This window comes from Lonchura striata, chromosome 10 (assembly GCF_050655825.1).
Source record: "Lonchura striata isolate lonStrDom1 chromosome 10, ASM5065582v1, whole genome shotgun sequence".
NCBI classification, from domain to species: Eukaryota; Metazoa; Chordata; class Aves; order Passeriformes; family Estrildidae; genus Lonchura; species Lonchura striata.
The window spans coordinates 25,210,363-25,222,900 of NC_140712.1; the positions used below are offsets into that span (position 1 = coordinate 25,210,363).

General features: G+C 40.4%; 1 protein-coding gene across 11 annotated transcripts in view; it reads left to right on the plus strand.

Moving 5' to 3' along the window:
- TP53BP1 (tumor protein p53 binding protein 1) overlaps positions 1-12,538 on the plus strand; it is a 28,470-nt gene that overhangs the window by 4,727 nt on the left and 11,205 nt on the right. For 5 of the 11 annotated variants that reach the window (XR_014957728.1, XM_085589104.1, XM_077785985.2 and 2 more), the window contains 8 exons: positions 116-207; positions 1,261-1,433; positions 2,374-3,544; positions 7,366-7,485; positions 8,096-8,332; positions 9,355-9,412; positions 10,572-10,664; positions 11,773-12,271. Coding sequence is in view for 10 of the 11 variants with exons in the window: in XM_085589104.1 (XP_085445230.1) it covers positions 116-207; positions 1,261-1,433; positions 2,374-3,544; positions 7,366-7,485; positions 8,096-8,332; positions 9,355-9,412; positions 10,572-10,664; positions 11,773-12,271 (2,443 nt within the window). In the remaining variant the exon portion in view is untranslated. The remainder of the gene's footprint in view (positions 1-115; positions 208-1,260; positions 1,434-2,373; positions 3,545-7,365; positions 7,486-8,095; positions 8,333-9,354; positions 9,413-10,571; positions 10,665-11,772; positions 12,272-12,538) is intronic. The other 6 variants (XM_085589106.1, XM_077785986.2, XM_085589107.1 and 3 more) reach the window with 2 other exon arrangements.

The following is a 12,538-nucleotide window of genomic DNA, read 5'->3' on the forward strand; positions in this document are numbered from 1 at the left end:
CTCTTGCCTTTTATGAGAAGAGTTGTACTGTGGCAAGCTGGAGCTTGATAGGAGAACTTAGTGCATTTTTTTGTGAGGTGTGGTTTTCATTTCCGTGTTTCCTTTTGGTCTGCAGTATTTCTTCAGGCCTAGTTTCTCATCCTCCTGTTTCCTTTGGACCCAATGCCCTTGTCCCCAGCAGTCCTACTGAACAGGGGAAAGCAGAAGGTAATGTTTTTCTGCATACTGTCTGTGGTTGCATATTTGTGCACTGGTTTAGTCAGAGCTGGTAGCCTTTTCAAAATCTGTTAAAATTATGTTTAAAGAATGAAGCAGGACTAAGAACAGTGAAGGGGTTATAGATGAAGGGAGATCTGTATTTGTGACTATTTATGATTCTCTATATTCTCTATCTGCTGTTGATATTTCCTGCATAGCTATCGTAATTAAATTAGTACTGTTGACTAGCACCCCTTCATTTGAAAGATGAGAAATGCCTTGTATGGCATACAGATTTTTGCTGGCAATTATCTTCTTTAGGAACAAGCCATTCTTGCTACAAGCAGAAACCTGTATTAAGTCTATACTATTAGGGCAGTAGGAAGGACAGGTAAGAATTGCATCATAATAGGTTATTTTACCTTAATATAGACAACTTCCACAATATTTGTAAAACCTTTCATGTGCTACAAGTGTGTATTCTAAATTGTGATGCCTTGAGAGAAATTATTCTGTACGATATGTTGGTTGTTAAGATTTTCTCTAAGCATGCATTTACCATTAAGAGTAAGATATCCATCCCTGCAGGCTTTTGGTATGATACAAAATCAAATATTCCTTTCTGAGAGACTCCTGTCACAGAATGTGAAATACTGTTAGAATAGATATTTTGTTAATTGGGGTCTGAATTTAGTTGCATTTTAATTAAGATAGTAAAAGGAAAAGAAATGCCTCAGAACAATGCTTTTTTTAAATGAGTTTCAGACACTTTTTTCTAATTGTAGAAGTTCTAGACCTGTAGCAAAATAGTCATATGAACTGGTAACAAAACACTTGCTTCCCCCTGTGAAAGTAAGAATATGGATGTTTTTGTTGATTTCCCCCCTCCCCCTTTATAAAAAGAATGCCACTGGAGACAAGATTTTACAAAGTTGAATACACCACTGAAGGCAAATCTTTTAATATGATGTTGAAAACTCAGATATAACACAAGAATTTAGTGCTAATGTCTTTTCTGCTCTTTCAAACGAGATGAACAGCTAGATACATCTATCCCTGCAGATGGAAGAGAACTGATGCAAAAGCAGAGAGGAGATGTGCTGGTGGAGATGGCCCTCCCTTGTATCCCTCCAAGACCTCTTGTTCAGCCACAGGCTTCAACTCCAGTGTCCCAGAGTGCCCCAACCTTCTTTCCTGGATCTTTACCTATACCATCACAACCAGAGTTCTCTCATGTAAGGGTTCATGTACATGGCTTTATCAAGGTTTCTATATGGCTGATGCAGATTATGTGTTTGAGTCAATCTCTGTTCTTTTATGTTGCGCTTCCCTACTAAGCTGTTCCCACCAGTTGCAGTCATGCTGTGAGGCAGGTTTTCCTGCAGAGAAAATGCAGAGCAGCTTAAGAGGGCATAGTCAGTTACAGAACATAGAAGCTGTTGTCTTAGACTGTGCTGCCTTCTTATGCTGAACTGGCCATCCTGCATCTCAAACTACATCATAAATTAGTTCTTTATTGGGCAAGACCTTAACATCATTTTTTGTGGAGAAAGGGAAGCTGTTCCATAATAAAGCATTTTTATTCTACAAGGCCAGAATTTATTTGTGACGTTTCTCAAGTTGCTTATTCTTGCTGTTGTTTCCTTTGTGCATTTTAAGTCTGGAAATTATAACTGTTCAAAAGGATTTAACAGACAGTTTGTGGGTTTATACCTTAATATTATGAATGTCCTGAACTTGCTAGAACCCTCACTAGTTGAAGTGGTACTTCTCCTCAGCTGAAAACAGCATTCGTGTTAATATAATAGATATCACAGAGAATCTTTTTAAAACATTTGGTTGTTCAAGTAAAAATAGCTACTAATTTGCTATAGGTGCCCTGTATTTTGTGATTTGGTAGTGAAAGATACCAAGAATTGTATCTGACTTTGCTGAAGATATACTAGATAGTAATATGTGGTGATGATTTTTCTCAGCAAAAACAGATCAATTGTGGCTCTCATAAATGTGTAGAAAAGTTTTGGATGCTTTTGTTTTCATTGGTGGTTTTTTAATACGTAGTTTTGTGCTAAACTTGCTCTGATCCATAATCCAGTGCAATTTTTTTAGGACTAATAAACTAGCAATCCTACTTGGGATGCCCTAATACTCCATGTCTCACCTTTTTCATTTTAGGATATTTTTGTTCCAACTCAGAGTCCAGAGAAGAAGCATGAAGGAGAAGAAAAAATTGTTGGTTTAACCCCTTTATACTTACCAGGAGATCTCTCTGGATCCACAGATGGTTTGTCAAAGATGTCTACAGATGACTCTGTGTCACAGCCTCCTGAGTCTTGTAAACTGATGCTCTCTGCAAGTGTGTGTAGCCAGCCCATGAATACAGATGTCAGTTCAGGCTCTCTGAACACAGGCCAAGACAGTGAGACCACACAGGTAGAGAGGATTTCTGAACACAAGGCCTCAGACTCAAGACTCTGTTCTGTGGAAAATGATAAAATAAAACTGAAAGTGAATGCAGGTGATCAAGCATCCTCTGAAAACTGTGAAAAGGCAAAAAAGGAGGATGTAGAGACTGCAAGAATGCCTGTAGGACAGTCTGTTAGTGCAGGTTGTGCAGGAGATGGGTCATTAGCCTCTACAGTTCATCAGGAGATTGAATGTATTTCTGGAAGTCGGGCTGCTGCAGATCAGTCTGGTCTGCCTGAAATTTTGTCATATGCTCAAGAGACTTCCAAACCTGAGGCAGTTCCTGAGACTCAGTGTGAAGAACAAGAAGAAAATCTGCAAGTAAAAGAGAAGCAAATAAAGGAAGATAGGTCTCTTGTTAATATACTTTCTCATAGCTTTATTCTTGAAAGGGAAGGACAGTGTCATGAAGATACAGAAGTGAATGATTCTTGTAAAAATAGCAAAAATGTAGCCCAGGAATTAGAAGAGGTTGGACCAGAATGTCAGGGAAAAGAAGCTTTGAAAGATTCTACTTTTGATGCTGGGGAGGCAGAGAACGTGGATAAACTGTCTATGAACATGGCAAAGCTCAGTGAAGTTTTAGCTAAGCCTTCTGTAGGGGAGCACCGCAATTTGCTTCCAAAGTTAAAGAGCAGTATCCAATCAGAAGTGGCATTGTGTGCCAAAAACCATCCCGATTATTCAGAATTGGGACAGGTAATGGTAATAAGCAATCAGCCATCACTTCAAGAGAGAGGGTTTGAAACACGCATGGTTCAGCATGAGAATCCCATACCAAAGAGTATGGAGGATACTGTTACAACAAGGAATCTGGAGCAAGAAGAGCAAATGCAACCACAGGAGAAGGCAACTCCTAAATCCCCCAGTCCTTCCAGTGGTAAGTGAATTCAGGTTAATGGTTCACAGGTGTATATTTTGAATAATGTCAAGGACAACTGTATACAATCCTCAGTGTTTTCAGGGAGTACTGCTATTGGATACAAGTTGAGCAGCACTATACCTTACTGTGTTCTATGCAGGACATGACTTTGCTGTTTTCCCCGTGGTGTAATTCTTGTTCCTGACTCTTACTACTTTGTAGTAGAAATGCAGGGCAGCTTGAGGAACTGAAAACACTGTGACCTTGGCAATGTTCCGGGGTTTTTGTGACTTCTGCCCCACTCAAGAAGCAATAACAGCAGGGTCCTTGCAAGGAAAAGGAGTGTGTGGTAGTCAGTACTTTCCATCTTGTAGGTCTCCTTATTTTCTTTTTCCTTTTCTTCATTCTCAGAGGAGAACTTTCTTTGGGGGGTGTTCAGAGCCACTTTGAGCTAGAAGCTAATATAGCAAATTTTTCTTGAGATTTTTTTTAAAGTAGAATGGCTTTTCACTCGCATGCAAGCTCTGGCTCAGCAGGTATTGTCATGACCCACTGAAATAATTTAACATACTGTGTGTCATTATACAAGATGTGGGATACTGCACCTGTTTTGTTTGTGCCTCTTAGCTGACTTCATCTTTGAACACAGTTCTCTAGCCCTTAAATAAGAATGAACAAAGAATGATTTTAGTGTCAGAATATGTATTTTCCCCCTATGAAATCTGTTAGGCAAAGGGAAAGACTGTAGGACTTCAAATGTTACTTAATGTTAAGTTGAATGATTAAGTTTTTGCTACAATTTGCTTGATTTCCTTTAACTGAAAGAAGAAAAAATAGTTTTACTATATAGAAAACAATGCTTTGAGGTGATCGAGTCAAAATAACTGGTCAGGAAGTTCAAAGGTATTGTGACTCCATTGCATTTTGTGATTGAAGATGAACATTTCTGTGAACAAATCCACAGCATTTGGGACTGTTTTTTAAGACAATTTGGCATAGTCAGAACAGTACTGGTCTTCAAACTTAAGAAGTGTATGAGTTTTATTAAATAAAACAATAAGTTTGGCAGTATACTGCTGAAATGATGATAAATAGCTGTAGTTACATAACAAGGTTAAATGTCAGGTTCCACTTCAGTATTGTCTTTCACAATTTTCACAATCCAAAACTTCCTTTTTAAGAGAGCATAAACAAAATTGTGTTTGACTTTGGATAATATTTCACCTCTCATGCTGTACTCAAAATGTTTTGGTTTTTTTCTTAGGCAAATCTAAATGCAATTTAAACACATCACAGTTGGCGGGGTTTACTTTCAAAAGAGAACTATAAGCCATTGTTTGAAGAAAATTAATTTGAAAATTAATGCTTGTTTGTGTTTTTTTGCATTTCTATTACACTAAAGGGCTGATAGGTGTTCAGTCAGGAGAAAGTTCAGGCTTTTGACCTACTCTATGTAATTGCCTTCAAACTTGTGAAACATGGTGGAAAAGTATGTAGGGTTTTATTTGCTCTCCTGCCATCACTTAGTCCTTAACATATGAAGAGCTGTAGAGCATCTCTCTGCTCTTAAAGCAGCTTTGTTATTGTAATAATTATTTTAATAATAAATATTTTAGGAGTCTAATCTCTTATCAACAAATTGTGAAGCATAAATCAGTGAGCACAAAGATTGCATAGGGGCTTGCCAGGAGTACACTGTCTCTTCATCCAGGTCACTAATGAGTAAGTTGAGTCTGGACCCTGCAGTGACCCCTGGGGACGCCACTAGCTACAGGCCTCCCAACTAGATTCCACACTACTAACCACAGCCCTCTGAGCTCTGCCATTCAGCCAGTTCTCAACTGACCTTGCTGTCCGTTCATCCAAACCATGCTTTCTGGGCTTACCTGTGTGGGTGTTTCAGGAGACAATTTCAAAAATCTTCCTGAAGGCAGTGTAGACACCATGCACCATGCTCTCTTCTCATCTACCCAGCTAGTCATTCTATCACTGAAGGCCATCAGGTTGGTCAAGCATGGTTGCCCCTTGTTCCATGCATGCTGACTTCTGATAACCTTCTCCACGTGCCTGATGATGACGACCAGGGTGATTTGTTCCATCTTTCAATGGACAGAGGTGCAACAGTGGTCTATAGTTCACCGAGTCCTTCTTCTTGCCCTTTTTGAAGACTTGAATGATGCTGGCTTTCTCTCTGTCCTGAGGCATCTCTTGTCCTCCATGACATTTCAAAGAAGAGGGAGTGTGGCTTAGCAGTAACATCTGCCAGCACCCTTAGCAGTCATGGGCACATCCTATCAGGGCCCATATGGGTGGTTGTGAGTGTCATGTTTGTTTAAATGATCTCTAACTTGATCCTCCTTGACTGAGGGGAAGCCTTCCTTGTTCTATACTTTCTCTCTTGCCTCTAGGATCTGGGTTTCTGGGGCACTGGCCCTTTTAGTAAAGACTGAAGCAAAGCAGGTATTCAGTAATTCTATCTTCTCTGTATTCTTCATCACCACGGCACCCACCTCACTGAGCAGCAAACCCACGTTTTCCTTAGGCTTCCTTTTGCTACTGGTGTTCTTGAAGAAACCCTTTTTGTTGTCTTTTGACATCCCTTGCCATATTCAATTCCAAATAGACCTAAATCTGTTACAAGCTGATGGTCATAAGAGCATAAGAAAAGTTTATTACTTTTGATTAACTGTTTTCGTTGATACAACAGTTGAGACTGTAATGTGAATGAAAGCATTTAAACTTTCAGGTGAGGCATTCACATTTTTTTCAATTCTTCTTAAAGCTTGTTGTTGTTCTCTTTCACGGTAGCCCTTGGTGTAGTAATTAGATTATGCTGTTGGTCATCACCTGTGCTGGTGATCATTTCATAAATTCTTTTGATCATTTGTTACTAGCCTGCCAAATGTGGATATATAGGATAGAAGGGATTGTGGTAGGTAAATCAATATTCAATGGAGTTGCTTCAGTTTTGAAATAAAACACTGTTTAAATAGAGACATGCTCTAGGCCATGATACGACAGACATTCATAAGCTGTTCATGAGGAGGGGCAGTTTGCCTTCCAATGCATGAGTACTGTTGTGTTAGAAGGTACCTACCCACTGCAAAAATACAAGTGAAGTTCTTGGGTTGGTCTTTAGGATGTTGCAGTTGCTCAACCATGTCCTTAAAGCTTGTGACAGCCAGAGAGGTGATGGTTTTCAGAGTTTTCAAACAGATGATACGTAATTGTTTGCTGGTGAGGCATTTTTCTATGAGAGGATTATGCAAATTACTTCTCTATAACATTGAAAGTTTGCAAATAAATACATGGGATGAGGCAAAAGGAAAGAGAATTTTATTAAGTTTCTGATTTATTTAATCCTGCAACATCAGCACATAGTAAATTCACCAAGGCACGGTTTCCCTGATGGGATAGGCCACCTCAGCCGTCATTGTAAGTTTTAGGTTATCAGTTCAGGCAATATGTAACTCTGCCAGTTCATTTCTGTCCTAACCTTCATTTCTGTTTTTGACCTCATTTCCCTCTTCTTTGGAAAATCCTGAGCATCTCTGAAGCAAAGCTGCATTCTTTAGAAGTCCTGTTCATGTCAGGATATTTAGTCTCCCTTTTATCTAGCACCTGGGAACAGCTGCATCCAGATGACCAGTCTAGGTTTTCACTGAGAGACATTTTCCACATAAAATGTGAGGAATATCAGAGCAGCTATTCAGGGGGTTTTTTTAGAGCACCAGTGTTATGCTTTTCCCTATTTCCACAGCACAGTGAATCTGTGCTTTTGATATTTGGACTAAAGTAGACCCTTGAAATTACTAATTCTGGTGCTCTGTGTCTTTTAGGAGCCCCGTTTCATGTTACTTTGCCGAAGGAGAGTGATATCATTCAGTCCTTAACTAGCATAACACCACCTCTTACTGGCCATCTCAAAATGGGACCCAGGAGACACAGCACACCAATTGGTGAGTTTGACCCAAGTGGCTCTGTTCTGCAATGAAAGCCTGGAAGCTTTTGATTCTTGGTGCAGGATGTATTGGGATTACTCAAACCTACCTTGGCAAAAAACATTGCTATGTTCCCATTCTGTGGGGATGGCTTATCCCTTCCCCACAGTTTTCTTGTCATATTTTCTCAGTCTCTAGTGAAGGTGTTTGCTTCCTGAGTACAGGGTGGTATGGAGCAGGTCTTCCTTGCATGTGGACCTTACTGTGGTCCTGCATAGAACTCCATTAAGGAATGTAAAAGAGCCTTCTGAGTAGCAAAAGAGCTTAGACTACAAGAAGATTGCTTCCATTATTCATCATCTTTTATCAGGACTTTCTCTGTTAGGTTCACAAAACGGCACCCTTGAAGTCTGTTCTGCTTGGGTGCTAGTAAATTATTGTGTCACAAACTAAGGATAAGACCTATGCTAGAGAATTGTCATGGTTCAGATCCCTAGAAAGAAATTTCCACTACTGCAGCATTACTAATAATGCATGCAGTGAAGTGTCTTCAAACAAGAACTAGCACCTCAACCCCACCAATGAGAATGACAGTAGCTACTACTTGTTTTTGTTTTTCTGTTTTCAGTGGATGATACTTGCCCAGACAGCACTATAGCAACCAGTGATGTCACAGCAGAGGGCACAATGGGGACCAACAATGTCACTGTGGAAAGTGCAGTGGTATCAGCAGATGTGTCAGAAGTGTATGAGAAAGGCGAGTCTGCTGTGGTTCCTGAGCCAGATGCAAAACTTTCTCTGCGAATGAACCTTGTTACCCCTGTGAATGATGGGAGTGAGGAGTCCTTGCCATTCAGCTTGGAAAGTAAGAGGATGAAACCTGAACTGTATGGGTCCTACTGGATCTCAGCCCTAACTTAAAACCTCTCCATGGCATTCCCTAAGATAGTCCCTAAGTCCCTGTTGTTTTTCTTTTTTCTTTTTGGTCAGTGTCACTTAAATTTATTTCTCTGATACTGCAATGCTCTAAGCAAGGATGAAGTGAGAGGAGAGGCCTCTGTTGTGAGGAAAGGTATTTCCAGCAGACTACAAATTGTGATGTATAGTGGCAGTGGTATACAGGACAGGAAGTGAGGTTTGTGTTGGGTGGGGAAAAATATATATAAGAAAATATAATCATAGAATAGTTTGGATTGGAATGGACCTTAGAGATCACTTAGTCCTAACACCCCCTGCCATGGGCAGGGACATCTTCCAGTAGGCTGGGTTGCTCCAAGCCCCATCCAGCCTGGCCTTGGACACTTCCAGAGTTGGAGCAGCTTCTCCAGGCAGCATGTGAAAGTGCATCACCACGCTCACAAGGAAGCATTTCTTCCTAACATCTAATCTGAATCTCTTGTCTTTTAAATTAAAGCTGTTTCCCACAGTCCCATTTTTATCTGCCCGTAGAAAAAGTTGGTGGTTTTTTTTTTTTGTTTTGTTTTGTTTTGTTTTTTTAATATGCCCCCTTTTAAGTACTGAAAGGCCACAGTAAGGTGTTTCTGGAGCCTTCTCCTCTCCAGGCTGAACAAGCCCAGCTTTCTCAGGCTGTCTCTGTAGGAGGGATTCTCCAGTTCATCTTATCATATTGTTACTTCCTCTGGACCTGCCCATAATCTGGAAAAAAAAGTTTGACAGGATTTTAACCAGTTTTAACAGTGGCATTCAGTCTAATAGTCTAAAACTTGTAGAATCTTAGGTCTGTTCTGAGAAGTTGTATGGGGAAGTCTGGGCACCCTTTGTCCAGTGTTACTCAGCCTCTCTTCACTGAGAGTATGGAGCTGGGAAAGGTTGGGACAGTCTTTTTGGATGATGCCAGAAACATCCTTCCTTTCCTTCTTGTTTCAGAGCCTGCAGCCAGTGATGGGAAAGATGGATCCTCTGCTGCTGCTGAGGCTGCTGCTAGGTAACTGGGCTTCTTGCTGGGCAGAGTTAATATTTAATATCTGGGTAGATCCTTTTTCCACATATTATCAGCTTCAGGGGGAAAAAATTAGGAGACACAGAAGCAAGGAACATTCTAGTAGTAGATGTGATTTTAACTCTTTAGTTCTTGCAGCAGGTTTTAATTACATAGGCAAAATGGGAACCCCACTTGTTAGTTCATTATGGGCTCTGTGGTTCCTCCTAATTTCAGTGTTTTGCCTCAATTTGATTGTAGTCAAAGCCAGAAATGCATGTTTTGTGCAGTCCAGAATGCAAGTCTGCCTTATCCATCTCTTAAAATCCAAATATATGAGAATCTCCTAGAAGTTCTGAAAGAGAATTGTCTTTTTGGTATAAAGCTGACAGAAAGGTAATCAGTTCATGGGTATACAGAAATCACAGATTAGCATTTTGACCAAAACACTGAGTTATTCCCTTGGTCTTTTGATCTGTATGTATCTATCTTACCTCACATTTAATGTCTAGCATTGTTTGATTTAGCTTACAGGAAGTAATGTTTGTAAATACTAACAGGAATCTCAGTAGGAAGATGGTGACCTGCAGTAATCTGAGTGAAGAATAGTGGTTTGAAGTAGTGAGAAAACATAGGAATAAAATCTGTATCTTTTGTTCAAGGATTGCTTGCTAGATGGTAATCATGCCTCAGTGCTGAGGATCAGTGATAGTCATTTCTCACTGGTTGAGGATGGGGTTACCTTTATAGGTACGGGGTGAATATGAACTCTCAGGGTCTGCTTTATGACTGTTGTTCCAGGTATTTTTGTGGTGCTGTGAAGTAAGCCATAAAGGGTCTAACTGTGTTCCCTGGTGGGTAGCAGAGACAGTACATGCTGAAACTCTTGATGGTGCTGCAGTTTTCCACACAACGGTTTCCAGAGTTGTTCCATTGCCCTTGGCTGTTAGGGTGTCTTCAGAAATGACAGAAATTGCTTGTGCAATTGCAGCTTCATTCTTGATCTTTGAGACAGATCATATCAATCATTCTGTGGCTGTGTAGGTCAACAAGCTCAATACTCTTTGTTCTCACAAGGAGCTAGAGAATTCTTGTTTTGCTGTATTAGGGTTTTTCTCACTTCCTGATGCATTTTTGTTTGTTTGTCTTAAATCTGCACTGCTAGCTCCCAGAAAGAATCATCTGTATTCAGTCGTGTCTGTGAAGTTCGTCGAGAGGATGAGGCCAGAGGTCATGGTCTTTCCACTTCTCCGTTTAGGTAACTCCTCACAGTCTTTGCCTGCCAGTCCTGGTTGGCTTTTTTTCAGATGTGTTTTCTACATCAAAGAAATTGTGCTAAGCTGTTTTCTTTGGGTGACTTAGAAGACTGGGGACAATGGGGTAAGTATACTAAATCTGTGTGTTTGTGTCTCACATGGTTGTCAGGATTACCTTCCGACTGAGCAGCCATGTGATTCCAGAAGTCTGATATGCTTCAGTGAAGTCTTGGATTTGAGACAATTGAGATCATGTTTAAGGCTGTTTAAATACCTTTTCTGTCTCCTCTTCTAAGATCTTGTGAACAGTTTTGTTTGTTTGTTGTTGCTGCTGCTATTGTCCCCTTCCAAAGGACTGTACAGCTGCATATGTTACAGTGAAGAGGGTGCTGCCTGGAGAACTAGAAGTAGAAATCTGCTTCTTTAGTGTTTTCCATTCTATCTTTTGATGGGACAGTGAGGTCTTGGTCTAGTAGAAAGAATAACCTGAGTTTCAACAGTTGCATTAAAGACCACAACAAACAGGTAGTTACAGTGCTGGGTAAGACACAGCCAGAAAGGAAGACAGTCACTCCTCAAAATCTTCAAGTACCCAAGGGAAGCCAAATACATACTTCTAGTTGGGCTCAGTATAGTGTTCTATATGCTACCTGGCAGAGGCAGTGCTTCTGGCAGAACAGACAAATTCTAATGAAAGCATGAGACAGCATTTATGTTTATGCTGCAGGGTCTTCTTGCTAGATGTGATTATCAGTTTCAAGCCAATCAGGCATTGGAAGAGCCTGAAGTAACTTCCAAGATGGCATGCTTCTGGAAAGTTGCATGGTTGGTGCCTAATGCGTGGAGTGTAGCAAGAAAACTTCTATTTCAAGAAGCACTTAGTTCTGTACAGTGTCACCCATATGTTTTACCACCCTGTGTATCACTTGAGATGTATTGAAAGGTTTTTTTGTTATTATTTGAACTCTCTGAGGTCTGTGCAATTGTAAGAAGCAATTGAGTGACTTCCAGAGTGGAGTTTTTAAAATCTTGCTTTCACTTGAGTGACAGCATATTGGTTGCCTTGTTTTCTTAAACAGTAGTTTTGATCTGTGTGTAACTGGTTTGCAGGGGGGATCTGTTTATTCTTCCTGGCACACAAGAAGATGCTGAATTACTTACCAATCCCAGTGATTGGCAGTACCAGCAACAGAAAGCAGACAGCAGTGGTGGACAGAGCCTAATCGCTCAGAGGATGCAGCAGGACTGCCATCAACAATCTTCTGGTGCAGAGGATGGAGAGTCTATGGAGACTGATGTTGTAAGCACTCAGGCAGAAGATGGAAGAAGAATGCAGAGAAAACAAAGTAAGGCTGTTCAAATTGATCAAAATCGAGAGAGGTGGGAAAACATCAAGAATAAAGGGATCCAAACTACAGCAGACTGTCTTTTTACCCCGGCAACTGTTACAACAGCAACACAAACATCAGAAGAAATCTGTAGACAGGTGGAAATGGGAACCACTATGTTGCAAAAACCTGGGCAACAAGATGTGAACATACAAACCGAAGAGAGTGGGAAAAAGCATGTCAGCACCTCTGGGGATGACACGGATTCTTTGCGCAGTCAGGTGGGATGAGGGCTGCCTCTATTTAACTGCTTTAGGACAGTAAAGTATCCTTTCAGCCAGTAGATTCATTAACAGTTGGTTCTCTATTGAAAAAAGGCCAAGGACCACTTTAAAATGCTGTCCTGAATCAACTGCTAAGGTAGCAGTACTCACTGGACAGCATAAATTTAGGAAGGAAGTATCTCTATCTGTATTTTCTGGAAAAATGTGACAAGTTTTGATTGGTTGGTTGATTGTTTTTGTATCAACAGAAAGACTAGAAAAATT